This window comes from Ornithorhynchus anatinus, chromosome 1 (assembly GCF_004115215.2).
Source record: "Ornithorhynchus anatinus isolate Pmale09 chromosome 1, mOrnAna1.pri.v4, whole genome shotgun sequence".
NCBI classification, from domain to species: Eukaryota; Metazoa; Chordata; class Mammalia; order Monotremata; family Ornithorhynchidae; genus Ornithorhynchus; species Ornithorhynchus anatinus.
The window spans coordinates 101,576,972-101,603,910 of NC_041728.1; the positions used below are offsets into that span (position 1 = coordinate 101,576,972).

Genomic DNA, 26,939 nt, shown 5'->3' on the forward strand with positions numbered 1-26,939 from the left:
ACCTTTTCGGCTAGTTAGCTCCTCCTGCCATTCCTATCAATCGGACAGTCAATCACTGGTTATTTATTGAACACTTACTTTGTGCAGAGCACTATAACAAGTGCTTGGGAAAGTAGAAGTGGAATGAAGTTGGTAGACATGATCCCTGACCACAGGAACTTAAAATCTATAGAGGAAGATAGACATTAAAATGAATTACAGATAGGAGAAATAGTAGAGTACAAGAGTGTACATGCTGAGAGTCTGGAATGAGTATCCAGATGTTTAGGGGGTATGCAGTCAAGTGCATAGGTGATGTGGAGGGAAGAGCAGGGAGGAAAAGTGAGGGCTTAGGGAAAACCTCTTGGAGGAGATGTGAAGCACTGAAGCAGCATGGTCTAGAGGATGAGACATGGGCCTGGAAGTCAGAAGGACCTGGATTCTAACCCCTGCTCTGCCACGTGTCTGTTGGGTGACCTTGGGCAAGTCACTTCACTTCTCTGTGCCTGTTACCTCACCTGTAAAATGAAGATAGAGACCGTGACCCCCATGTGGCTCAGAAACTGTGTCCAACCTGATTATCTTGTATCTTCCTTGGCACACATTAAGCACTTAACAGAAGGTGAGGAGAGTGGTGATCTCTTGAATATGAAGAGGAAGGGAATTCCAGGCCAGAACAAGGGAGAAGTGAGCAAGGGGTTGATGGCAAGATCGACGAGCTCGAGATACAGTGAATAGGTTGATGTTAGAAGAGCTGAGTGTGCAGGTTGGGCTGTGGTAGGAAATCAGCTAATAAGGTAGGACAGGGTAAGATGATTGAATGCTTTAAAGTCTATAGTAAGGTGTTTCTGTTTAATATGGTGGTGGATAGGCAACCGCAGGAAGTTTCTGAGGGGTGGGGAAATATGGGCTCTATGGTTTTTCAGAATATAATCCAGGCAGCAGGGTGAAATACGGCCTGGAGAGAGGAGGCAGGAGTCTGATACAGTTGTCAAGAAGGGATGTGATAACTGCTTGGACCAGCACTGTAGCAATTTGGATGGAGAGAAAAGGGCAGATTCTAGATATGTCATGAAGGTAGAACTGACAGGCTTTCATGACAGATTGCATGTGTGGGTTAAATGAGGTAGATGAATTGAGAATGATGCCGAGGTTGTAAATTGAGGTTGAGATAAGAAGGATGGTAGTGTTGTTTACAGTCCCAGGAAAGTCATGGAGAGGGAGTGGTTCCGGTCCCTGCTTTCACTCAGAAGTAGAAAGATTAAGAGGCCTGGTGATCCTTGAGTGCCTTATCCCACATTCCCGGTCTGTCTGTAGAGAGACACTTTCAACAAAATGAAAAATCCCTATGGTCCCCAGGGTTCTCTGCCACTCCCTGTTAGAAAACCTCAGGAACAAAATGAATTTCTGCTTTGGCATGAAATTCAGGGGGCGGAACCTGAGTTCAATTAAGTATTGAGTGTGTATATCCTTAAGCATGTGCACACACATACATGTGCAAACACGTTTTGCCTATGCATTTTCCCTAGAACATTGCTAAAGGAATTAGAAAACGTTCACCTGACAGTATGAACGTGGGTGGATTCGGGACAGTATGAACCTGGGTGGAATTAGGAGGCTGCAAGTCAGAAGAAATGGCATATATCCAGCACCGTGATGAAGTGCAGCATGAGTTTTCCTATAAAGTGAGGTTTTGTGAGCACGTGACCCATATTCTAGACTGTGAGCCCCTTGTTGGGTAGGGATTGTCTCTATCTGTTGCCGAATTGTACTTTCCAAGCGCTTAGTACAGTGCTGTGCACACAGTAAGCACTCAGTAAATACGATTGAATGAATGAATGTTGAAGCCGAATTGGATGTACCCCCAGTCATCCTTCGTCTTCAAAAGTGTTAGTGCAGTGAAGTTTCCCTGCAGGTGTGAATGTGGTTGAAAATAAATAATAATAATTATGGTATTTCTGAAGCGATTACTGTGCGCCAGGCATTGTACTAAGGCGCTGGGGTGGTTACAAGCAAATCGGATTCGACACAGTCCCTGTCCCATGTGATGCTCACAGTCTCAGACCCCATTTTACAGATGAGGTCACTGAGGCACAGAGAATTCAGTAGTATTTATTCAATAGTATTTATTGAGTGCTTACTGTGTGCAGAGCACTGTACTAAGTGCTTGGAATGTACAAATTGGTAACAGAGACAGTCCCTGCCCTTTGACGTGCTTACAGTCTAATCGGGGGAGATGGACAGACAAGAACAGTAGCAATAAATAGAACCAAGGGGAAGAACATCTCATTAAAACAATAGCAAATAAATAGAATCAAGGTGATGTACATCTCATTAACAAAATAAATAGGATGATGAAGATATATACAGTTGAGCGGATGAGTACGGTGCTGAGGGGATGGGACGGGAGAGGGGGAGGAGCAGAGGGAAATGGGGGGAAAAAGGGTTTAGCTGCGGAGAGGTGAAGGGGAGGTAGAGGGAGAAGAGGGGAAAGGGGAGCTCAGTCTGGGAAGGCCTCTTGGAGGAGGTGAGCTTTAAGTAGGGTTTTGAAGAGGGGAAGAGAATTAGTTTGGCGGAAGGGAGGAGGGAGGGCGTTCCAGGACCGTGGGAGGACGTGGCCCAGGTGTCGGCGGGATAGGCGAGAACGGGGGACGGTGAGGAGGTGGGCAGCAGAGGAGCGGAGCATTCGGGGTGGGCAGTAGAAAGAGAGAAGGGAGGAGAGGTAGGAAGGGGCAAGGTGATGGACAGCCTCAAAGCCTAGAGTGAGAAGTTTTTGTTTTATGTGGAGGTCGATAGGCAACCACTGGAGGTTTTTAAGAAGGGGAGTGACATGCCCAGAGCGTTTCTGCAGGAAGATAAGCCGGGCACTGGAGTGAAGTATAGACTGGAGTGGGGAGAGAGAGGAGGAAGGGAGATCAGAGAGCAGGCTGACACAGTAATCTAGCCGGGATATTATGAGAGCCCGTACCAGTAAGATAGCCGTTTGGGTGGAGAGGAAAGGGCGGATCTTGGCAATATTATAAAGGTGAGACCGGCAGGCCTCGGTAACGGATCGGATGTGTGGGATGAACGAGAGAGCCGAGTTAAAGATGACACCGAGGTTGCGGGCTTGAGAGACGGGAAGGATGGTCGTACCATCCACGGTGATAGGGAAGTCAGGGAGAGGTCCGGGCTTGGGAGGGAAGATGAGGAGCTCAGTCTTGGTCATGTTCAGTTTTAGGTGGCGGGCAGACATCCAGGTGGAGACGTCTTGGAAGCAGGAAGAGATACGAGTCGGAAGGGAGGGGGAGAGGACAGGGGCAGAGATGTAGATCTGTGTGTCATCTGCATAGAGATGATACTTGAAGCCAGGAGAGCAGATGAGTTCACCGAGGGAGGGAGGGTAGATAGAGAACAGAAGAGGGCCAAGAACTGACCCTTGAGGAACACCAACAGAGGATGGGAGGGGGAGGAGGAGCCAGCAAAGGAGACTGAGAATGACCGGCCAGAGAGATAAGAGGAGAACTGAGATAGGACAGAGTCCGCGAAGCGGAGGTGAGATAAGGTGTGGAGGAGAAGGGGATGGTCGACAGTGTCAAAGGCAGCTGAGAGGTCAAGGAGGATTAGAATGGAGTAGGAGCCATTGGATTTGGCAAGAAGAAGGTCATGGGTGACCTTAGAGAGAGCAGTCTCGGTAGAGTGGAGGGGACGGAAGCCAGATTGGAGGGGGTCCAGGAGAGAATGGGAGTTAAGGAATTCTAAGCAGCGAGTGTAGATGACTCGTTCTAGGATCTTGGAAAGAAAGATCAGAGAAGTGATGTGACTTGCTCAGGGTCGCACAGCAGACAAGTGGAGGAGCCGGGATTAGAACCCATGACCTTCTGACTCCTAAGCCTGTGCTGTAACCACTGCGCCAGGCTCCTTCTCTAAGAAGGCTTAAGGCGATATTTCCCTTCAGTTGCCAGCAGTTTACATGTGCACGCACATGCCCCTTGTCTCACACACACACACATACTCTCTGTCTCTCTCTTTCTCTCTCTCTCTCTCTCTCACTCACAGGCACACACACCTGTCTCTCAGGTGAGAAATGGCTCTCCGAGGGTCCGTATGTGCTGGTCCCTCGAAACCGAATTGTACATTCCAAGCACTGAGTATGTTGCTCTGCACATAGTAAGCGCTCAATAAATACTATTGAATGAAAGAAGCCCAAGAGTAGGTGAGATTATCTCAGCGGCTGGAACCAGATCCCAGGGAGACCATAACCATGGCAGAGATTAGGATTCCCACCTTGATGAGCTCCCTTCATCCAGAATTTGGGAAACCCACGGGGCAGACTCTTCACCCTCACCGACTGTGTTCCTTCCTTCCTTCAGTGATGAATCAGCAGCAGCAGCAGCAGCAGCAGCAGCCGCCACCGCAACAGCAGCAGCAGCAGCAGATGGCTTCGGGCACTGCCATGTCTCAGCAGCCCCACCCTAACCCGAACCCCCAGGCCGGACTCCTGAATCTTCCCAACGCTCTGACCACCCAGCAGCAGCAGCAGCAGAAGCTGAGGCTTCAGAGGATCCAGATGGAGAGGGAGAGAATCCGAATGCGCCAGGAGGAACTCATGAGACAGGTTCGGACTGTCCCCGGCCAGACTAACACATTCCCGGCCTAGTAAGGGGCTCGACGGTTGCGGGGAAACTGGATCGGGACGTGAGCAGGTGCCATCTAGAGTGGCTGAAACTCCGGTTGCTAGACGTGCCTGATCCCAATGGTGGTCGCTAGAAAAATATCAGCATGGCTTAGGGTAAAGCGCAAGGATCTAGGAGTTGGAGGTCATGGGTTCTAATCCCGGCTCCACCACTTGTCTGCTGTGTGACTTAGGGCAAGTGACTTCACTTCGCTCTGCCTCAGTTACCTCCTCTGTAAAATGGGGATTAAGACTGTGAGCCCCATGTGGGACAACCTGATGACCTTGTAGTAATAATAATAATAATAATGTTGGTATTTGTTAAGCGCTCACTATGTGCAGAGCACTGTTCTAAGCGCTGGGGTATACAGGGTAATCAGGTTGTCCCACATGAGGCTCACAGTCTTAATCCCCATTTTACAGATGAAGTAACTGAGGCACAGAGATGTTAAGTGACTTGCCCACAGTCACACAGCTGACAAGTGGCAGAGCCGGGATTCGAACCCATGACCTCTGACTCCCAAGCTCGGGCTCTTTCCACTGAGCCACGCTGCTTCTCTAAGCAGCTTGTATCTATCCCAGCACTTAGAACAGTGCTTGACACATAGTAAGGGCTTAACAAATACCATCATCATTATTATTATCTCATCACCCTCAGCCAATCTATCAATATATATACATGCTGCCCGGCTCATCTTCCTGCAGAAACGATCTGGGCATGTCACTCCCCTTCTTAAACAACTCCAGTGGTTGCCTATCAACCTCCGCTCCAAACAGAAACTCCTCACTCTAGGCTTCAAGGCTCTACATCACCTTGCCCCTTCCTACCTCTCCTCCCTTCTCTCTTTCTACCACCCACCCCGCACGCTCCGCTCCTCCGCCGCCCACCTCCTCACCGTCCCTCGGTCTCGCCCATCCCGCCGTCGACCCCCGGGCCACGTCCTCCCGCGGTCCTGGAACGCCCTCCCTCCTCACCTCCGCCAAACTGATTCTCTTCCCCTCTTCAAAACCCTACTTAAAACTCACCTCCTCCAAGAGGCCTTCCCAGACTGAGCTCCTCTTCCCCCTCTACTCCCTCTGCCACCCCCCCTTTACCTCTCCGCAGCTAAACCCTCTTTTCCCCTTTTCCCTCTGCTCCTCCACCTCTCCCTTCCCATCCCCACAGCACTGTACTCGTCCGCTCAACTGTATATATTTCCGTTACCCTATTTATTTTGTTAATGAATTGTACATCGCCTCGATTCTATTTAGTTGCCATCGGTTTTTATGAGATGTTCTTCCCCTTGACTCTATTTATTGCCATTGTTCTTGTCTGTCCGTCTCCCCCGATTAGACTGTAAGCCCGTCAGACGGCAGGGACTGTCTCTATCTGTTGCCGACTTGTTCATCCCAAGCGCTTAGTACAGTGCTCTGCACATAGTAAGCGATCAATAAATACTATTGAATGAATGATTAGCTTGCATCTACTTCAGTGCTTAGTACGATGCATGGCACATAGTGCTTAACAATACCATTATTATCTCATCACCCTCAGCCAATCTATCAACATATATATATATATATATATGTATATGTATATAAAATGGTATTTGTTAAGTGCTCACTATGTGCCATGCATTATACTAAGCACTAGAGTAGATGCAAGCTAATCATGTTGGACACAGCCCCTAGCCCACATGGCGTGCATGGTCTTTATCCCCATTTTACAGGTGAGGAAACTGAGGCCCAGAGAAGTGAAGTCACTTGCCCAAGGTCATACAGCAGACAACTGGTGGAGCTGAGATTAGAACCCGGGTCCATCTGACTCTCAGATTCTAGATATGTGTGTGGGCGGGGAGACTGTGTCACTTCAATTCCGATGGCCAGCATCTACAGCATGGGCAGCAGACCTATTGATACCTAGCTCTTTGGGATATAGCATTCTCTCTCCAGCCCCTCCTTAAGCCAGAAGAGAGGAACTCATTAGATTGTAAATTCCTTGAGGTCAAGGACAGTATCCTCATGTGGGACAACCTCATTACCCTGTATCTCCCCCAGGGCTTAGAACAGTGCTCGGCACATACTAAACGCTTAACAAATACCAACATTATTATTATTATTATTCTCTTGCATTTTGTACAGCGCACAGAACTAGGTGCTCAGTCAGTGCTGTTGATGATGGACCAGCAGACCTGTGTTTCTTGGGGATCCTGACCCTGATCCCGACCCCCAATAGAAACCCCCTAGCCAACAACTTCTGGGACATTAGTAGCTGGCTGTGAGCTGCACAAGCCGGGGGAGCTCCCCCTCTTCTATCACTGGGGCATTTTCCGTGTCGTCCCTCTCAGTCTGCCACAGGGCAAAGGGGAGGCCAGTGATGGGTTCCTTGGGTGGAAGGATGGTTGGCATCTGGCAGGATCACAGGAGCCCTTGTGGCACTGTGGGATGGCAGCGCTGAGGCTCCCCACCAGGAAGACAGTGTTCTTGTGCCCCCCAGCCCTGGCATACTACTCCCTTCAGGAGGTCCTCGCTGCCCACTGAGAAGCAGCGTGGCATAGTAGACAGAGCCCGGAGAGAGGCATTCATTCATCCATTCAATAGTATTTATTGAGCGCTTACTATGTGCGGAGCACTGTACTAAGCGCTTGGAATGTACAAATCGGCAACAGAGACAGTCCCTGCCCTTTGACGGACATACAGTCTAATTGGGAGAGACAGGCAGACAAGAACAATGGCAATAAATAGAATCAAGGGGAAGAACATCTCAGGCAGAAAGTCATGGTTTTTAATCCCAGCTCTGCCACTCATCTGCTGTGTGACCTTGGACAAGTCATTTTACTTCTCTGTGCCTGTTACCTCATCTGCAAAATAGGGATTGAGAGCGTGAGCCCCACGTGGGACAGGTTCCGTGTCCAACCCACAATGATTTGCTTGTATCCAGCCCAGCGCTTCGTACAGTCTCTGGCACACAATAAGTGCTTAACAAATACAAATCACCATGCCCTCCTTCTTCCACCTCCAGGCTTTCCTCCCTGCCATCCCTAACCCTCCCCAACAGGCTGCTGGTGCTGAGGGAGTTGAGTCAGGACCCATAGTCAGGAGCTGAGGGAGTGTGAAGCATGGAGAGTTTAGCTAGGAGGGGGCAGAGGGTATGGGATTCTGGTCCAGCTGGTTTGACCCATGATTGCCTTCTGACAAATGGGTTCCCAGGTTTAAGCTTTCTGCTTTCTACCCATGGGGAGGAAAGTTACAGTTTATTGTTCTAAATCTTCAGACTTGATTTTCTGACTCACCCTGAGCAAGATAGATGGGTGGCTTCCGTTCCAAGGTTTAGGGAAATAAACAGTCTTTGCAAACACAAAGGGTGTGTTTCTTTCGATAGGGAGTGGGCTGCTGTTTTATCAGTTTTGTCTGATGTGTGGAATAATAATCTGCTTCCTGAAAGAACACAGATTCCCAGGTTCCCTGAAGGTTTCAGCTCTAACCCACAGAGGGCATAGTGTGAACTCCATCCATTTGGAGAAGGGAGAAGTAAAATCAACCAGGCCCCCAAACTATACCACAGCCTAGATCAATGAAAATTTCTTACCCATTCCTGATTTCCCACCCAAATTCATTCGTTCATCCATTCAGTAGTATTTATTGAGCGCTTACTATGTGCAGAGCACTGTTCTAAGCGCTTGGAATGTACAGTTCGACAACAGATAGAGACGATCCCTGCCCAATAATGGGCTCACAGTCTAAACGGGGAAGCACAAATCTTCAAAAATGAAAAAACGATGCCCAAGAAGACAAGTCCAACCCTGCTCTCCCAAATCTTATCCATGAAACCCAGAGACAGAAAGATAGGGTCCCCTTGATTTGGGGATGGGTGCCTAAAGGCACAATAATGATAATTAATGTTTTTTAATCAATCAGTCGGTGGTATTTATTAAACACTAAATGCAGAGCACTGTACTTAGTGCCTGCGAGAGTATGATACAACAGAATTAGCAGACACTATCCCACCCGTGGAATCAGTTAAGTGTTTACTCTGTGCTAGGCACTGCCGTAAACACTGGGATAGATACAATTTAATCGGGCTGGACACAGTCCATGTCCCACACGGAGCTCACCATTTTAATCCCTGTTTTCCAGATGAGGGAACAGAGGCACAGAGAAGTTAAATAACTTACCCAAGGTCACACAGCGGACAAGTGGCGGAGCTGGGATTAGAACCCAGGTCCTTTGACTCCCAGGCCTATGCTCTTTCCACTAGGTCATGTTGTTTCTGGTTGTATTTAATATTGATATATTATTAAGTGCATACTATGTGCCAAACACTGTTCTAAGCTCTGGGGTAGATACAAGTTAATCAGTTTGGGCACAGTCCGTGTCCCCATGGAGGAGAAAAAAATATTTAATTCCCATTTTACAGATGAGAAAACTGAATCACAGAGTAGTGACTTGCAAGGTCACAGAGCAGACAAGTATTGGTGTGGGATGAGAATTCAGATCCTCTGACTCTCAGACCCATGCTCTTTCCACGAGGATACACTGCATGCGGTTATTTCTGGGGAACATTTGTTTATGCTGCATTTAGAACTTCAGTGTCATGTTCCTTAGCATCATATAACCCTGGAAATATGTTTTCTATTTGAAGAATGACACCATTTGGAGTAATTTTTCTGTTTGGGTGGAAAAGAAATTGAGCAGTGTTGGGTTAGAATCGACACTGCCCGTCTGCCTGAACTTCCGAAGACTTTTTAAACCTGTGGCCATCCCTGAGAAGAATGCCTCAGCAGGATGCTTCTGTTTCAGAAACTTCCACAAGAAAAGATTGCTTCTAATGAAGGCTTGAAGGCTGGAGAAGTAGTGTGGCCTAATGGAAAGAGCAAGGGCCTGGGATCTGGGTTTTAATCTTGCTTCTACTGCTTGCTTAATAATAACATAATAATAATAGTAATAATACTTAAGCACTTACTATGCGCCAGGCACTGTTCTAAGTGCTGGGGTAGATACAAGGTTATCAGGTGTCCCACATGGGGCGCACAGTCTTAATTCCCATTTTACAGATGAGGTGACTAAGGAACAGAGAAATTAAGTGACTTGCCCAAAGTCACACAGCTGACAAATGGTGGAGTTGGGATTAGAACCCACAACCTCCGACTCCCAACCTCTGACTCCCAAGCCCATGCTCTTTCCACTAAGCCATGCTGCTTCTGGGGTAGATATAAGCCAATTGCCTTGGACACAATCCCTGTTCCACATGGGCTCACTGTCTTAATTCCCATTTTTCAGGTGAGGGAACTGAGGCACAGAGAAGTGAAGTAACTTGTCCAGGGTCTCACAAAAGAAAACTGGCAGAGCTAGGATTAGAACCCAGGTCCTTCTGACTCCCAGGTCCACACCATTCGGCCTTGCTGCTTGACCTTGGGCAAACTGCTTTACTTCTCTGAGCCTCAGTTTCCTCATCTGTAATTTGGAAGTTCAATACCTGTTCTCCTTGACAACTTAAACTACGGGCCCCACCTGGGATAGAGTCTGTATCCAACCTGATCATCTCGTATCTATGCTAGTATGTAATACAATGATTGACATGTAGTAAGCGCTTAACAAATGCCACGATTATTACTAAGGTTTATTTTGAATGAATTGGATTTGAGATTCTTATTTCCTGTGGAGGGGATGTTGATTCCATTTCTCAAATGATTTGTGATTTTGAAAAAAAAACCCATTCTAATGGGGATTTCCAATTATTTTTCTAATGTCTAATTTGAGGTAGTTTACTTCTGCTCACCAGGGTCACACACTGAATGGAAGTATAATAGAGTGTTTTAGCATAGCATAGTATAGTTCAGTGCAGTATAGAATAGTATAGGCTAGTTTAGAATAGTGTATAAGGCTGTGCAATATAATGTAGTGTAATACAGAATACAACTAGAACACTAGTTGAGAATAGTGCATAGAACAGTATATTGTAGTGTAATATAGTATAAAATGGTACAGTATAGTTTAGACCATCCCCTTCTCCATGAACTTTATCAGACCTTGGATTCACTGACTCTGTCCTCTCTTGGTTCTCCTCCTAACTCTCTGACCACGCCTTCTCAGTTTATTTTTTTGAGTCATTCATTCATTCATTCAATAGTATTTATTGAGCGCTTACTATTTGCAGAGCACTGTACTAAGCGCTTGGAATGTACAAATCAACAGAGTCCTCCTCTGCCTCCCACCCTCTGACAGTGGGGGGTCCCTCAGGGCTCAGTTCTAGGTCCCCTTCCATTCTCTACTTACACTCACTCCCTTGGAGAACTCATTCGCTCCCATGGCTTCAACTTCCAAATCTATGCAGATGATTCACAAATCTATGACTCCAACCCTGACCTCTCCCCTTCCCTGCTTTCTCGCATTTCTTCCTGTCTTCAGGAAATCTCTACCTAGATATCCTGCCAACACCTCAAACTAAACATGTCCAGAAGTAAACTCCCACCCAAATCCTGTCCTCCCCAGTTTTTTTCCCATCACTGTAGACAGTAGTCAAAAGAGACAATAGTTTAGAATGGTTTCCTCAACTGTAAAATGCAGATTCACTACCTGTTCTCCCTCCTGCTTAGACTGTAAGCCCCATATGGGGCTGGGGTGTGTATAACCTGATTATCTTGTATCTACTCTAGTGCCTTTTTCTTTAATGGCATTTGTTAAGTCTTACTATATGCCAGGTACCAAACTAACCACTGGAGTAGATCCAAGATAATAATAATAATAGTGGTATTTGTTAAGTGCTTACTATGTATAAAGCACTGTTCTAAGCCCTGGGGAGGATACAAGGTGATCAGGTTGTCCCACTGTGGAGCTCACAGTTTTAATCCCCATTTTACAGATGAGGTAACTGAGGCACAGAGAAGTTAAGTGACTTGCCCAAAGTCGCACAGCTGGCAAGCGATGGAGCCGGGATTAGAACCCATGACCTCTGACTCCCAACCCCAGGCTTTGTTCACTGAGCCACACTGCTTCTCTGCAATCAGGTTGGTCACTGTCCATGACCTATATGGGGCTCACAGTCTTAATCGCCGTTTTCCAGATGAGATAACTCAGACACAAAGTTAAATGATTTGCCCAAGATCACACAGAGTAAAAGTGGCAGAACAAAGATTAGAACTCGGGTCCTTTGACTCCCAGGCCTGTGCTCTTTCCACTAGGCCACACTACTTCTCAACAGTACTTGGGAAATGGTAAGATTTTAACAAATACCACAACTATTATTATCATCATTAATGGTATTTAGGTGATAGAATAGAGTATGTAGTATAGGTTAAATATAGAACCATTTAGAATATTTTAGAAAATGTTTAAAATAGTACAATAGAGTATAAATAAGCGTTTAATAAATAACATTACTACAACTACCATTGCATAGATCATAGTGAATGATCAATCGTATTTACCTAACACTCACCATTTGCAGAGCACTGTACTAAGTACTTGGGAGAGCATACTGTGCCAGTATAGCAGAGTTGGTAGGCTCATTCCCTGCTGTTAATGAGTCTACAGTCTAGAAGGGGAGATGGACATTAATATAAATAAATATGGATCTGTACATAAGTGCTATGGGGCTGAAGGAGGGGTTAACAGAGAATACCAACATTTAAACCCTGCAAGAGGAGAAATGGTACCTTTTTTGCCCACCAACTGCCCAGAGTAAATCCTATTTATTGACCACTTACTATATGCAGAGCACTCTACTAAGTGCTTGGGAGAGTACAATATAGCAGAGTTGGCAAAAACAAACGTACCCTGCCCACAACGGGATAACAGAGTGGGAGAAAGACATTCATATAAATAAATTATGGATATTTAAATATGTGCTGTAGGGGTGAAGGGTGGATAAAGGGTGCAAAAAACACGTGCAAGAGCAACGCAGAAGGGAGTGGGATAAGAGGAAATGAGGATCTAGTCAGAGATGACCTGTTGGAGGAAATGTACCTTCAATAGGACCTTGAAGATGGGGAGAGTGATGGTCTGTTGGATATGAAGGGGTAGGGTGTTACAGTCCTGGGGGTGGACATGGGCTAGAGGTCACCGGTGAGATAGATGAGATTGAGGTACAATCAATCAGTGGCCTTTACTGAGCACTTCCTATGTACAGAGCACTCTACTAAGCGCTTGGGAGAGCATAATGCAGCAAAATTAACAGATACATTCCCTGCCCACAGTGAGCTTACAATCTAGAGGGGGAGACAGATATTAACATGAATAAATGATATATAGTATATAATTTAAAGATATGTGCATAAGTGCTGTGTGTTGGGGAGTGGGGCGAATATCAATTGTCTCAAGGTCATAGATCCAGGTGCATAGATGGCACAGAAAGGAGAGCAAACCAGGGAAAAAAGGGCTTAATCGGGGAAGGTCTCTTGGAGGAGAGGTGACCTTAATAATTCTTTGAAGGTGGAGACAGTGGTGGTCTGGCGGATATGGAGGGGGAGGGAGTTCCAGGCAAGGGGGAGGACATGAGAAAGGAGTCAGCGGTGAGACAGACATGGCTGAGGCACAGTGAGAAAGCTGTTATGAGAGGAACGGAGTGTGCAGGCTGGATTGTGGTAGGAGATGAGTGAAGCAGGGTAGGTGGAGGTGAGATGATTGGGTGCTTTATAACCGTTGGTAAGGAATTTCTGTTGGATGTGGAGGTGGATGGGTAGCCATTGGAGGTTTTTGAAGAATGAGGAGATATGGACTGAACATTTTTGCTGATAAATGATCCGTGCCAGAGTGAAGTATGGACTGGAGTAGGGAGAGACAGGAAGTCAGCAGGTCAGTGAGAAGGCAGAAGCAGTAGTCAGGGTGGAATAGAATAATGGAGTCCCTTAGGGGGCTCACAGTCTTAATCCCCATTTTACAAATAAGGTAACTGAGTCACTGAGAAGTGAAGTCACTTACCCAAGTCACACAGCAGGCATGTAGCGAAGCAGGCATGTCCTCTAACTCCCAGGCCCGTGCTGTTTCCTCTAGGCCAGGAGTAAAACTGGTATTCTTTGACCTCAAGGTCAACATATTTATTTTTCTTTAGAAACTAGAGAGCTTTTCAATCTAGAAAGGTGTCAGACAAGATTCTCCTTGCCACCAACAGCGCTAAACCTCATGTGCAGTTTCAGTGTTTTATCAATCTGTCAAACAGCAGTATTTACTGACCGCTTACTGTGTGTAGAGCACTGTACTAAGCAGCTGGAAAGGTACAGTACAATACAGTGGGTAGCTGTGATCCCTGCCCAGTGGAGGTTACAGCCTACACAAGGAGACGGACGTTAAAATAGATTAGGGATAGGCGAATTAGTATGATATAAGAATATTCACAGAAGTGCTGTGTGGGCCTGGGGTGACTATCAAAAATGCTTGAGGTACACACCCAATTTCATAATTGACACAAAAGGGAGGGAGGAGAGGAGAAATAAAGATTCTAAGTTTGGAAAGGCCTTTTAGAGGAGATGTGATTTTAGAAAGGTTTTGAAGGTAGGGAGAGTGGATACAAAGTGGGAAGAAGTGCCAGGCCCAAGGAAAAACATGAACAAGGGATCAGTGGATGGATAGATGAGATCGAGCTTCATAGATTAGGTTGGTTTTAGAGGAGCAGAGTGCACAGGTATGCAGGATGGGTTGTAGTAGGCCATTACTGAGGTTAGGTAGGAGGGGGAGAGCTGATTAAGTGCCGTAAAGCCAAAGATAAAGAGTTTCTGTTCGATGTGAAGGTTGATGGGCAATGACTGGAGGTTCTTTAGGAGGGGGGAAACGTGAACTGAATATTTTTGTAAAAAAAAAATGATCTGGCCAGCAAAGTTGAGTATGGACTGGACTAGAGGGAGTCAGGAGGCAGGGAGGTCAGCCAGGAAGCTGATAGATTAATCAAAGCAGGATAGGGTAGGTGCTTGGATTTACATGGTAGGAATTTGGATGGAGAGGAAAGGGAGGCTTTTAGTGATGTTGGGAAGGTTGAACAGCCTGGATTTAATGATAGATTGAATGTGTGGGTTGAATGAGAGAGAGGAGTCAAGGATAATGCCAAGATTACGAGATTGTGAGACAGGAAGGATGGTGGTGCTGTCTAAAACGATGGGAAGCTCATGGGGAGGTCAGGGCTTGGATGGTAAGATACAGAGTTCTACTCCATCCAAATCCTCCTCGATCTTTCTGCTGCCTTTAACACCGAGGAGCATCTCCTTCTCTTGGAAACATCATCTACACTTGGATACACTGACACTGTCCTCTCCTGGTTCTCCTATCCCTCCAACTTCTCTTTCTCCGTCCCTTTCACAGGCTCCTCCTCTGCCTCCCATCCGCTAACTGTGGAGGTGCCTCAAGATTCAGTTCAGGTTCCTTTCAGCAGCTACACCCACTCCTTCGAGAGGTCATTTGCTCCATGGCTTCAACTACCATCTCTGTATAGATGATTCCCAAATCTCCAACTCTGTCCTCTCTCCTCTGCAAACTTGCATTTCCTCCTGCCTTCAGGACATCTCTGTTATAGTGTGTCGTTCTCTCCCAAGTGCTTAATACAGTGTCCTGCACACAGTAAGCACTGCATAAATGTGATTGATTGATTGAAAGAGGTGGGGAAGAGTGGATCAACATGCTTGGCAAAAGTTTGGGAAGTAGTTTGACCTACTAGATAAAGCATGGGCCCGGGAGCCAGAGGACCTGGATACTAATCTCAGCTCTGTCACTTGTCTGCTGTGTGACCTTGGGTGAGTCACTTAATTTCTCTGTGCCTCAGTTACCTCATCTGTAAAATGGGAACTCGTAGCTGTTCTTCCTTCTGCTTAGACTGTGAGCCCCACATGGGCCAGAATCTGGGTCTGTCTGACCTGATTAACTTGAATCTACCCTATAGATACAGTCTAGTCCTCTAGACTGTAAGCTCGTTATGGGCAAGGAGTGTGTCTGCTGATTCTGTTATATTGTACTCGGGAAGCAGCATGGTCTTGTGGATAGAGCACAGCCCTGGGAGTCAGAAGGACCTGGGTTTTAATTCTGGTTTAACAAGTGGCTCTGCCACTTGTTTGCAGTGTGACAAGTCACTTAATTGGGCAAGTCATTTAGTTTCTCTGTGCCTCAGTTACCTCATTTGTAAAATGGGGATTAAGATTGTGAGCCCCATGTGGGACAGGGACAGTGTTCAACTGGATTAGCTTATATCTGCCCAGCACTTAGAATAGGACTTGACACATAGTAAGTGCTTAACAAAAACCATCATTATTATTATTATTACCCCTCCCAAGTGCTCAGTACAGTCCTCCAAACATAATAAGTACTCAGTAAATACAATTGTTTGCTGATCTACCCCAGCACTTAAAATAGTGCTTGAAACATAGTAAGCCTAACAAATACTATTAAAAAAAGAGAACCGCCAAGTAAGCATACTTCTTGGTTGTCAGGCAACTGGGAAGCGGCAAAAAGAGTTTGGGGACAAGGGAGGGGGCCACCGGAGAGTCTCGTGTGACTCCTTTCAGGAGGATGGCAGCCCCAGCTGGCCTGCTGACTGACTGACGGCCTGTTTAAAGCCGATCTTTCCTCTGCCACTGCTGTGCTGGAAGAACTACTCCTAGCTGGGGGTGAGGACAAACCTGAGAGAGCTTTCTAGATGGTGTTTTTGTTCTTTTGGGTTAAGGGCAGCTTTTTGTAAAGATTAAAATATTGTAATGCATGCACATGCACACACATATACATACACACACACACACAGCTTCTGACACACCAGAAGCCGAAGTGGGAACATTGGTATTTAGCAATAATAGGCCCTTTGTTTTGTAAAATTGAAGCAAAACCCAGCCTTTATGAAAATACTGAGGGTGGGGCCTGCCGTTAATCCAGAAATTGTTCACGTTTGTCTTTAATCCAGAAATAGGTCATTTGCGTTTGCCCAAAATGCAGAAATACTTTATGGGTGTTTGCCTCTTTTGCAGAAAGGAATAATTCACATATGTTTGCCTGTAATGCAGAACTAGTTTATGTGTGTTTGTATTGTCGAAATGGTTCACATGGGTTTGTATGTAATCCAGAAATAGTTCTTGTGCTTGTCTGTAATGCAGAAATAGTTCCAGCTCCCAGATTTCCTTGCAGACTATCGTTATTTACAAGCACTACTGAGAGTCAAGGCTAAAGCTACCAACACTATTGTACTCCCTCAAGTGCTTAGTACAATACTCTGCACACAGTAAGCGCTCAGTAAGTACCACTAATTAATTGATTAATCAACCTTCCCAGGGAGCCTCGGGGAAAGAACCCACATACAGACATGTCGCAGGGAAGGGCAGCCGCCTCGGTTTGTGTTTCTGCTCTCTGTAGACAGAGAAGGACCCTCCCTTTCTTTCATATCACTTCCTGTTCTTTGGAAGAGGGAAATAGGCCAAAATATGTCACATTTTCCTACAGGGGGTTTCCTAGGACCTGTAAGGGTGCCACTTTGTCAACATTGGTGTCTGCTCCTGAATGAGGGGAGTGGCAGGATGGGGCTATTAACAACTTTGCCTCATCCCAAATGTGTCAGGAGTGCGTCTTTACTCTGCCTCTGAAGGGATTCTAGCAGCTGAGCATGTACAGGGAGGTTCCAGGAAATGTGACAGTGAATTTTTAGCATCCTTGGGGATCCGGTTAAAAGGAGATTTCCACCCAGGGCCGTCATAAAGAGGGTGAAAAATTCGGCAGGCTATAACCGATGAGGCCGCCAACGCAGATTCCCGTGAGGGGCAGCCATTTTCGGGCTCTGAGATTTCGGGACCTGGGTTTCATTTTCCTCTGCTTTGGCTTCCTCTCCACCCACCCATGTGGATGAAAACTGTTCCCCTCCTATTTTTGACCATACCCTTCCCTCACCACATGCCTCCCCCAGCCCGACTCCTTTGAGTTTGCTTTGAGATGCCTGCCAATCGCATGTCCAGCCAGACCCCACATGAAATAACTGTGATACGTTCCTCGAAAACGTTGACGTATCTGTTCCCGACAACTGCCCTCAGTCATCCCGAGGCACTTCCCTCTTGCTGTGTGGTGTTTGTGGTCTCCCTCTTCCTCTTGGAGAAGGTTAGAGCCTTTCTTGCTCTGATTCAGACCAACTGTCCTTAGTCATCGAAATAAAATACATTGAGCAGCCATGTAGACAACGACGCTGGTTCATTGAGGCTCGAGGTGGTTGAAGGGATGAAAGGGCTCAGGGGACTGGGAAATGAGTCAGGTGAAGCTTATTGGAGGAGTTGGGGTCTTAGGAGAGCTTTGAATGTGGGAAGAGCTGTGGTCTGCCTGTGGTCTGCCTGAAGGATTCTAAGCTGGGGGGAACAGTCTGAGCAAGAGAACGGATATAGGTCAGGTAAGGCTAAGAGACTGGCATGGGAGGAATGAAGACGGAGAGCTGGGGAACTGCAGGACAAGAGAAAGCGGGGAAGGTAGGGTCAGATTGAGGAGAGCCAAGCCTTGAAGCCCATCTTAGCCTGCTCATCTTCAGTCTTCCCGTCCCCGGGCCCCAGCATTGTATGTAACTTTGACACCCACTCCCATCCCAACCTCATCGTCCTAGCCACACCTCTAGCCCAGAAGGGGAGGGGCAGGGGGACGGTTAAGAACAGGGCCAATTTGCCCCCAGGGACAGCTGCGCCTGTCTGCCCCGATCCGTCCCTGGGTCTCTTCTCCCCGGCTGGGCTGGGAAGGCCAGGTGGGGCTAGAAGTGGGAACTGGGCAATGGTGCTGGGTTATATGTGATGGCGGTGAGAGACGCCTGGAGTTCCGCCTGACGCAGGACACGGGGGTGAAGCCTGTCCAATACAGGAGACATTCGGGGGAGGAGGGCAGGACAGCAGTGGCAGTGGCATGCGCGGCTGGGACCGTGCGCTTTGGTCAAATGGGAAAGCGGTGGGGAGAGGAAGGGAAGGTGGCAAGGGAAAGGGGTGAATGCAATTCCATTTACCTGCTGTTGCCGTCACTGCACTTGGATCCATCCTGTTTTAAGTATTCGTTATTCACCCTACCTTCCATCCCACAGCCCTATGTATCTATCCGTAATTTATTTAATAATAATGTTGGTATTTGTTAAGCGCTTACTATGTGCAGAGCACTGTTCTAAGTGCTGGGGTAGACACAGGGCCATCGGGTTGTCCCACGTGGGGCTCCCAGTCTTAATCCCCATTTTACAGATGAGGTAACTGAGGCACAGAGAAGTGAAGTGACTTGCCCACGGTCACACAGCTGACAAGTGGCAGAGCTGGGATTTGAACTCATGACCTCTGACTCCAAGGCCCGGGCTCTTTCCACTGAGCCACGCTGTCTCCCCTTCTAGACCTTTAGCTTCTTGTGGGCAGGGGATGAGTCTACCAATTCTGTTGTACTGTACTCTCCCAGGGGCTTAGGACAGTGCCCTGCACACAGGAAGCCCTTGATAATCAATCAATCAATCAATCAATTGTATTTATCGAGCACTTACGGTGAGCAGGGCTCTGTTCAAAGCACTTGGGAGAATATAACAGAACAATATAACAGACACATTCCCTGCCCATAATGAATTTACAGTTAAGAGGGGGAGACAGACATTAATGTCAATAAATAAATTATGGATATGTACATAAGTGCTGTGGGCTGAGGGTGGGGGTGGTGAATAAAAGGAGCAAGTCCGGATGAGGCAGAAATAAGTGGGAAAAGAGGAAATGAGGAGTGAGTCAGGGAAGACCTCTTGGAGGATATGGGCCTTCAATAAGGCTTTGAAGGTGGGGAGTGTAATTGTCTGTTGGATATAAAGAGGGAGGGTGTTCCGGACCAGATGCAGGATGTGGGTGAGAGGTCAGTGGCGAGATAGAAGAGATCAAGGTACAGCGAATAGGTTGGCATTAGAGGAGCGAAGTGTGTGGGCTGGGTTGTAGTAGGAGATAGAGAGGTGAGGTAGAATGGGACGAGGTGATTGAGTGCTTTAAAGCCTGTGGTAAGGCATTTCTGTTTGTTGAGGAGGTGGATGTACAGCCACTGGAGGTTCTTGAGGAGTGAGGATACATGGACTGATGGTTTCTGTAGAAAAATGATCCGGGCAGTGGAGGGAGGTATGGACTGGAGAGGGAAGAGTCAGGAGGCAGTGAGGTCAGCAAAGAGGCGATATAGTAATCAAATTTGGATAGGATAAGTGCTTGAATTAATGTGGTAACAGTTTGGATGGAGAGGAAAGGAAGGATTTTAGCAGTGTTGTGAAAGTTGAACTGACAGGAATTAGTGATAGATTGAATGTGTAGGTTGAATGAGAGAGAAGAGTCAAGAATAAGGCCAAGGTTACAGGCTTGTGATGCAGGAAAGATGACGGTGCTGTCTACAGTGATGAGAAAGTCAAGGGAAGGACAAGGTTTAGGTGAGAAGATAAGAGGTTCTGCTGTAGTCATGTTAAGTTTGAGCTGAAGGGAGGACATCCAAGTAGGGATGTCTTGAAGGGAAGAGGAGATAGGAGCCTGCAGAGAGGGAGAGAGATCGGGGGCGAGATGTAAATTTGGGTAGAGAAGCAGCGTGGCTCAGTGGAAGGGGCACAGGCTTGGGAGTCAGATATCATGGGTTCAAATCCCGGCTCCATCGCTTGTCAGCTGTGGGACTTTGGACAAGTCACTTCACTTCTCTGTGCCTCAGTTACCTCATCTGTAAAATGGGGATGAAGGTTGTGAGCCCCACGTGGGACAACCTGATCACCTTGTATCCTCCCCAGCACTTAGAACAGTGCTTTGCACTTAGTGCTTAACAAATGACATCATTATTATTATTATTTGGGTATCATTCGCATAGAGGTGGAAGTTGAAGCCATGGAAGTGAATGAGTTCTCCAAGGGAGTGGGTGTAGATGGAGAACAGAAGGGGACCCAGAACTGAACCTTAAGGATACCCATAGTTCGGGGAGGAGGCAGAGGAAGAGCCTGTGAAAAAGACTGAGAATGAGCAGATAGGAGGAGAACTAGGAGAGGAGAGTGTCAGTGAAACCGAAGTTGGATAATACTTCCAGGAGAAGGGGATGGTCGACAGTATTGAAGGCAGCCGAGTGGTCGAGGAGAATTAGGATGGAGTAGAGGCCATTGGATTTGGCAAGAAGGAGATCACTGGTGACCTTAGAGAGGGTTGTTTATGTGAGGGTGGTATTGAGGTCTTCAGTTTGGTCATCATTAGAAGGGCTAAATGGAGGCATGGTTACTGGGGTTAAAAGATCGGAGGTCTTTGTGGGGAGAAAGAGTAGATTTGTGGGGAGGAGCTGTGTAGGAAAGAAGACAGCTGTGGAGGTTGTGGTCAGATGGAGGGATTTCAGAGTTGAAGAGGGTTGAGATCATACAGTGACTAGAGATGCTAACTGCGGTAGATGACTGTGACTAGTATCTGGAGTGGATGGTAGAGGTAAGTGATATGGGCTTCAAAGGAAAAGAAGGAGAGGGATGGGGAGGTGTCATGGTGCAAAAGCTGCTTTGAGGAGCAAGAAGAAATCCAACTCTTCCCCCTTTCCCAGTGAGTCTTGGGGAGTGGGTGAAGATGAGGCCCCCTCTTGCAGCAGGGGAAACCGTGTCATCAATAAATACCATTGATCGATTGTTATCATAGCTGGCTAGTGTGACCCAGGAATTATCCTCATAGGAGTTATCCCCTCTAGACTGTAAACTCGTTGTGGGCAGGGAACATGCCAACCAACTGTTAGATTGTACTCTCCCAAGAACTTAATTCATTGTTCTGCACACAGTAAGAGCTCAATAAATAGCTAAAAAAATCAATCATTGTAGGACTGGTGGTGATATGCTGTCTATGTGTTTCTTCCACTGCTTTGGATGTTTCCATTCATTCATTCAGTTGTATTTATTGAACTCTTACTGTGTGCAGAGCGCTGTACTAAGTGCTTGGGAGATTACAGTGCAACTGTAAACAGAGACATTCCCTGTCCACAATGAGCTTAAAGTCTAGAGGGGGAGACGTTAATATAAATAAATAAATTGCCAGTATGTTCTTTCTACAATTCCCCTCAGAATAGGCAGGTCTCAAAGCCGAAGATGGTGTTCGAGGATCATTTTGGATCTCACAGAGCTGCCTGATCTTGTCGAAAGAACGGCTCAGTATAGGAGATGATTGGGAAATGAGTCATTGTTGGTCGTTAGGCTTTGTGGTTTGGAGAGCAGAGGGCTTGGGGTGTTTGGTGAGGATCGTGGTGGCTGCGGAGAACTTAAAGAGAGGCCAGGTAGTGTGGGAGAGAGGAGCACATAATGTAGAGGGCCTCTTTCCCGGGACATTTAGAGTTTGGAAGCGTGATGACTTTTTTCTGCAGCTAGCTTCCGAAAACCCCAGAGTTGCAGTTGGATCTCTCTGCTCTTTAAGCATTTGATATTCACCCCACCCTCAGCCCCAAAGCAGTTAAGCCCATAGCCTTCATTTATTTTAGTGTCCGTCTTCTCCTCTAGGCGGTAAACTCCTTGTTTGCAGGGAACGTGTCAACCGATGCAGTGTAGCATTGTACTTTCCCAAATGCTTAGTACACAGTAAGTGCTCAGTAAATACCATCAAACGCTAGAGTCGCCAGTTGCATCAGGAACAATAATGGAACTTCCACTTCCGGGTGGTGAAAATCATTCTTTGAGTTACAAGCATGGCTGGGGTCAGCAGCTCCCCCTCCACCCTCTCAGCTTCAGTTACAAGTTTCTCTGCCCGTCTCTTCTCTCATCCTCAGCTGTTCGGTTCCAGCAGTGTTTACAGGTGTTTCCTGCTCAAATTAGAGCCTGGGTTGTTTGTCTTTCATTATAGTCTTTTTGAATTCCCTGAGTGAGCAGCTGATGTCCCCCGTCACCCCAAGAGCCTGATGTTCTGCCCAAGTTTGAGTTAGAAGACTCCCAACTTCAAATTTCTCAGTGGTTTCAAAAGGAGTTGAGGGGGCCGGAGGGGCCAAGGGTGGCATCCGGTTAGGTGTGATGGATGGGAATTTCTCTCCTCCAGGGCCAGCCAGAGCTGTTGTTCAGACAAACCGAACAACAGAAGCAGAAATTGAATATAAATATTTTCTTTTCAACAGAAAGCTAGCTCTTCTGTGTGGCTCACCGGAAACTCCCTGATGTTCTCAATTTAAGATTAAACCCTGTCCAGGAAGTGTTCAAAGTAAATAAGAATATTTTTGGCATTTGCTAAGCACTTATATAATAATATTAATAATAATGATGGTATTTGTTAACCTCTTACTATATGCCAAGCACTGTTCTAAGCACTGGGGGAGATACAAGGTTATCAAGTTGTCCCAGGTGGGGCTCACAGTCTTAATCCCCATTTTCCAGATGAGGTAACTGAGGCACAAAGAAGTTAAGTGACTTGCCCAAAGTCACACAGCTGACAAGTGGTGGAGCTGGGATTAGAACCCACGACCTCTGCCTCCCAAGCCCAGGCTCTTTCCACTAAGCCTCGCTGCTTCTCTACAGTGCCACGCACTGTACATTAAGCACTGTGGTAGCTACGTAATAATCAGGTCAGACACAGTCCCTGTCCCATATGGAGTTCATAGTCTAAGTGGGCGGGAGAATAGATATTGAATTACAGTTTTACAAATGAGAAAACTAAGGCACGGAGAAGTGAAGTAACCGAGATCCCACAGCCAGCATGTCACAAAACTGAGATTAGAACGCAGGTCCTCTGCCTCCCAGGCCTGTACTCTTTCCATTAGGCATGCAAATATTCTCTCCACCCCTCCTTAGTGGTTAGTTTAATCCTGCCAATGTGGAGCTTCCCTGAAAGCTGGGAAGAGCAGTGAAGTTCGTCCCTGTGGAACCCCACAGTGGATGCCGGCTTTTTATTTTGAAGTGGGAGGGGGAGAGGAGCAAGGATTTTAAGGGCGATGGGGAGTAGGAGGGAACAATTTTCCAAGAGCTAACTGTCCAGAAACCCACCGTTTTGAATATTTTCAGCTCTAAAGAAAGACACTCAGGTCTTGTCGTAGCCTTCCGGAAAGCCCAACATGCCTACCCCGTTTAATTTGCAGCATCTCGAGATATAGCAACCCACTGGCCACTGCTTGCACTCCCACTCCTGTATCTACTCACCCTCATCCCAAGCGCGTAGTACAGTGCTCTGCACACAGTAAGCGCTTCATAGATTTGAATGAATTCATTCAGTCCTCAGCCCTTATGTACTAATGTTTATTCTATTGTACATGCAAATATTTAATTTAATAACTCTGCACTACTTTTACATCTGTCCCATCATTAAAGTGAAATGTAAGATCCTTATGGGCAGGGAATGTATCATTTGCTTGTTTTGTACTCCCCAAGCACTTAGCACAGTGCATTACACCCAGTCGTTGGTCAATAAATATCACTTCTACTACTAGAAGCAGTACGAGAAGCAGCATGGCTTAGTGGATAGAGCAGAGGCCTCAGAGTCAGAAGGAACTGGGTTTTAATCCCTGCTCTGCCACAGTCTGTTTTGTGACCTTGAGCAAGGCACCTCACTTCTCTGGGCCTCAGTTACCTACCTGTAAAATAGGGATTAAGAGTGTGAGCCCCTTGTAGGACAGGGTCTGTGTCCCTGTATCTATCCCAGTGCTTAGAACAGTGCTTTGCACATTGTCTTGTTTTATGCCGACAAGCATAAGCATAGTGACACCACGGACATCTCTCCCAGAACACCCCGCTCTCCATCTGCAATCGTTCTGGTAGTGGATCCAGAGAGTTTTCTTGGTAAAAATACGGCAGCGGTTTACCATTGCTTCTTTCGGCACATTAAATTTTAGTCTCCCCTCGACTCTCTCCCGTGCCACTGCTGCCCAGCACGGGTGAGTTTCGACCTGTAGCAGATTGCCTTCCATTCGCTAGCCACTGGCCAAGCTAGGAATGGAATGGATATACCTCTGCTTGACTCTCCATCTCGTAGCGAAGACTGGTAGAGGACTGGAAACTCTTCAGGTGTGACCCTGAGAGGCTGCTTAGCACATAGTAAGTGCCTAATAATTTTCATAATTATTATTATTACTAGTGCTTCTGCTACTACTGATTTTCAAGGGCTGAGTGAGGCTTGTAGCCCATTTCAAAAATCGGGGGAGGGGGCGAAGGAGGGAGTGATTACACATCACCTTCCATCTCTCCCATGGAGTGGCCACCTCTGGCCTCTGGTTATTATTAGTAGTAGTAGTATCGTTGCTGTTGTTACTAACAAAATAATAATAATAATGATAGTCTTTGTTAAGCCCTTACTCTAGGTCTGGCACTTTGCTAAGCACTAGTGTTGGTACAAGTTAATCAGGGTGGATACAGTCCTTGTCCCACAGAAGGCTCACTGTTGGGCAAACAGATAATATAACCCCCATTTCACAGAAGAGGAAACTGAGACACAGAAAACTTTAGTGACTTGCCCAAGATCACACAGCAGGCAAACAACAGGGCCAGGATTCCATGGCCGAGCCCCTTTCTAGAGGCTGAGGACTCCCTGCATGGGCCACATAAATGGGCTTCCTTGACCGGCTCCTCTCTGTCCCCTACTTGCCAAATTTAATTAATCAATGGTATTTATTGAGCGCTTACTATGTACAGAGCACTGTACTAAGTGCTTGGGAGAGTAGACAGTTGGTGGACATGTTCTCTGCCCACAAGGAGTTTATGGTCTAGTGGGGCAGACAGACATTAAAATAAATTATGGAAACATATATAAGGGCTGTGGGACTAAGGATGGGGTGAATAAAGAGTGCAGATCCAAGTGCAAGCCTACTGCAAGTTAGGGGAAGGAGTAGGGAAATGAGGGCTTAGTATGGGAAGGCCTCTTAGGAGAGGTGTGATTTTAATAAGGCTTTGAAGGAGGGGAGAGTGATGAAGGAGGGGAGAGTGATTGTCAGGTCAGATAAGAAAGGGGAGGGAGTTGCAGGCCTGAGGGAGGATGGGGTAAAGGGATCAGCAGTGAGATAGATGAGATTGAGGCACAGTGAGCAGGTTGGTGATTCATTCATTCAATAGTATTTATTGATCGCTTACTGTGTGCAGAGCACTGTACTAAGAGCTTGGAATGGACAAATCGGCAACAGATAGAGACGGTCCCTGCCCTTTGACGGGCTTACAGTCTAATCGGGGGAGACGGGCAGGAACAATAGCAATAAATAGAGTCGAGGGGATGAACATCTCATTAAAACAATAGCAAATAAATAGAATCAAGGTGATGTACATCTCATTAACAAAATAAGGTGATGAAGATATATACAGTTGAGCAGACGAGTACAGTGCTGAGGGGATGGGATGGGAGAGGGGAGGAGCAGAGGGAAAGGGGGGAGAAGAGGGTTTACCTGTGGAAAGGTGAAGCGGGGAGTAGAGGGAGCAGAGGGAAAAGGGGAGCTCAGTCTGGGAAGGCCTCTTGGAGGAGGTGAGCTTTAAGTAGGGTTTTGAAGAGGGGAAGAGAATTAGTTTGGCAGAGGTGAGGAGGGAGGGCATTCCAGGACGGCGGGAGGACGTGGCCCAGGGGTCGTCGGCGGGATAGGCGAGAACGGGAGACGGTGAGGAGGTGGGTGGCAGAGGAGGAGTGAAGCATGCAGGCTGGGCTGTAATAGGTGCACCAAGATAGAAGGGGGCGAGCTGACATTGCTTAAAAGCCAACGGTAAGGAGTTTCTGTTTGACGTGGAGCTGGATGCGCAACCACTGGAGGTTGTTGAGGAGTGGGGAGATATGCACTGAATGTATTTTTTTAAAAAAGATCCCGGGCAGCTAGTGCCGGAGCTGATGTACTGACAAGCCCAGAGGAACCGGTGTTCTGTATTGCCAGCCCCAGAGTTGCCAGGGTATGCCCTGTCAGACCCAGAGGTACTCGGGTTGAGTAAGCGTTGTTTTTATGTCTCCAGACATTTTGTTGAAAGGGGGAGTTCCTTTGAAACAGGAATTGGCAGTTCCAAATACTTGTTTTCATCGAGATCGACCTTCCCAGTGAACATTTTGGAAAGCTGCCTTGCTTGAGCCTTCCGCCCAAGCAGATCAAAACACTTTTATTTATTTTTTTAATAATATTTGTTAAGCACTTACTATGTGCCAGACACTGTACTAAGCACTGGGATAGATACAAGCTAATCAGGTTGAACACAGTCCATGTCCCATACTGGGCTCTCAGTCTTAATCCCCGTTTCCAGATGAGGTAACAGAAGCACAGAGAAGTTGAGTGACTTGCCCAAGGTCACACGACAGACAAGAGGGGGATATGGGATTGGAACCCAGGTCCTTCCGATTCCCAGTCCCGTGCTCTATCCACTGGGCCCGTTACACTCTCCTACTTTGTTTTGAATCCTTCCCATTCGTTTTCAGAATCATCTCCTGTAAGTTGGCCTGTGACCAAACAAAATGAATTCTCGAAAAATATTTTTTTTCCTTTG

At 46.9% G+C, this 26,939-nt stretch overlaps 1 protein-coding gene and 1 non-coding gene across 2 annotated transcripts in view; one reads left to right on the forward strand and one right to left on the reverse strand.

Annotated features, from left to right (window-relative positions):
• WWTR1 (WW domain containing transcription regulator 1) overlaps positions 1–26,939 on the forward strand; it is a 168,950-nt gene that overhangs the window by 131,022 nt on the left and 10,989 nt on the right. Inside the window, exon 4 of the mRNA XM_029061833.1 lies at positions 4,382–4,576. Within this exon, the coding sequence (XP_028917666.1) occupies positions 4,382–4,576 (195 nt within the window). The remainder of the gene's footprint in view (positions 1–4,381; positions 4,577–26,939) is intronic.
• LOC114817758 lies at positions 24,384–24,521 on the reverse strand. Its single transcript, XR_003765614.1, has one exon. It is a non-coding gene; the product is annotated as a small nucleolar RNA SNORA7 (small nucleolar RNA).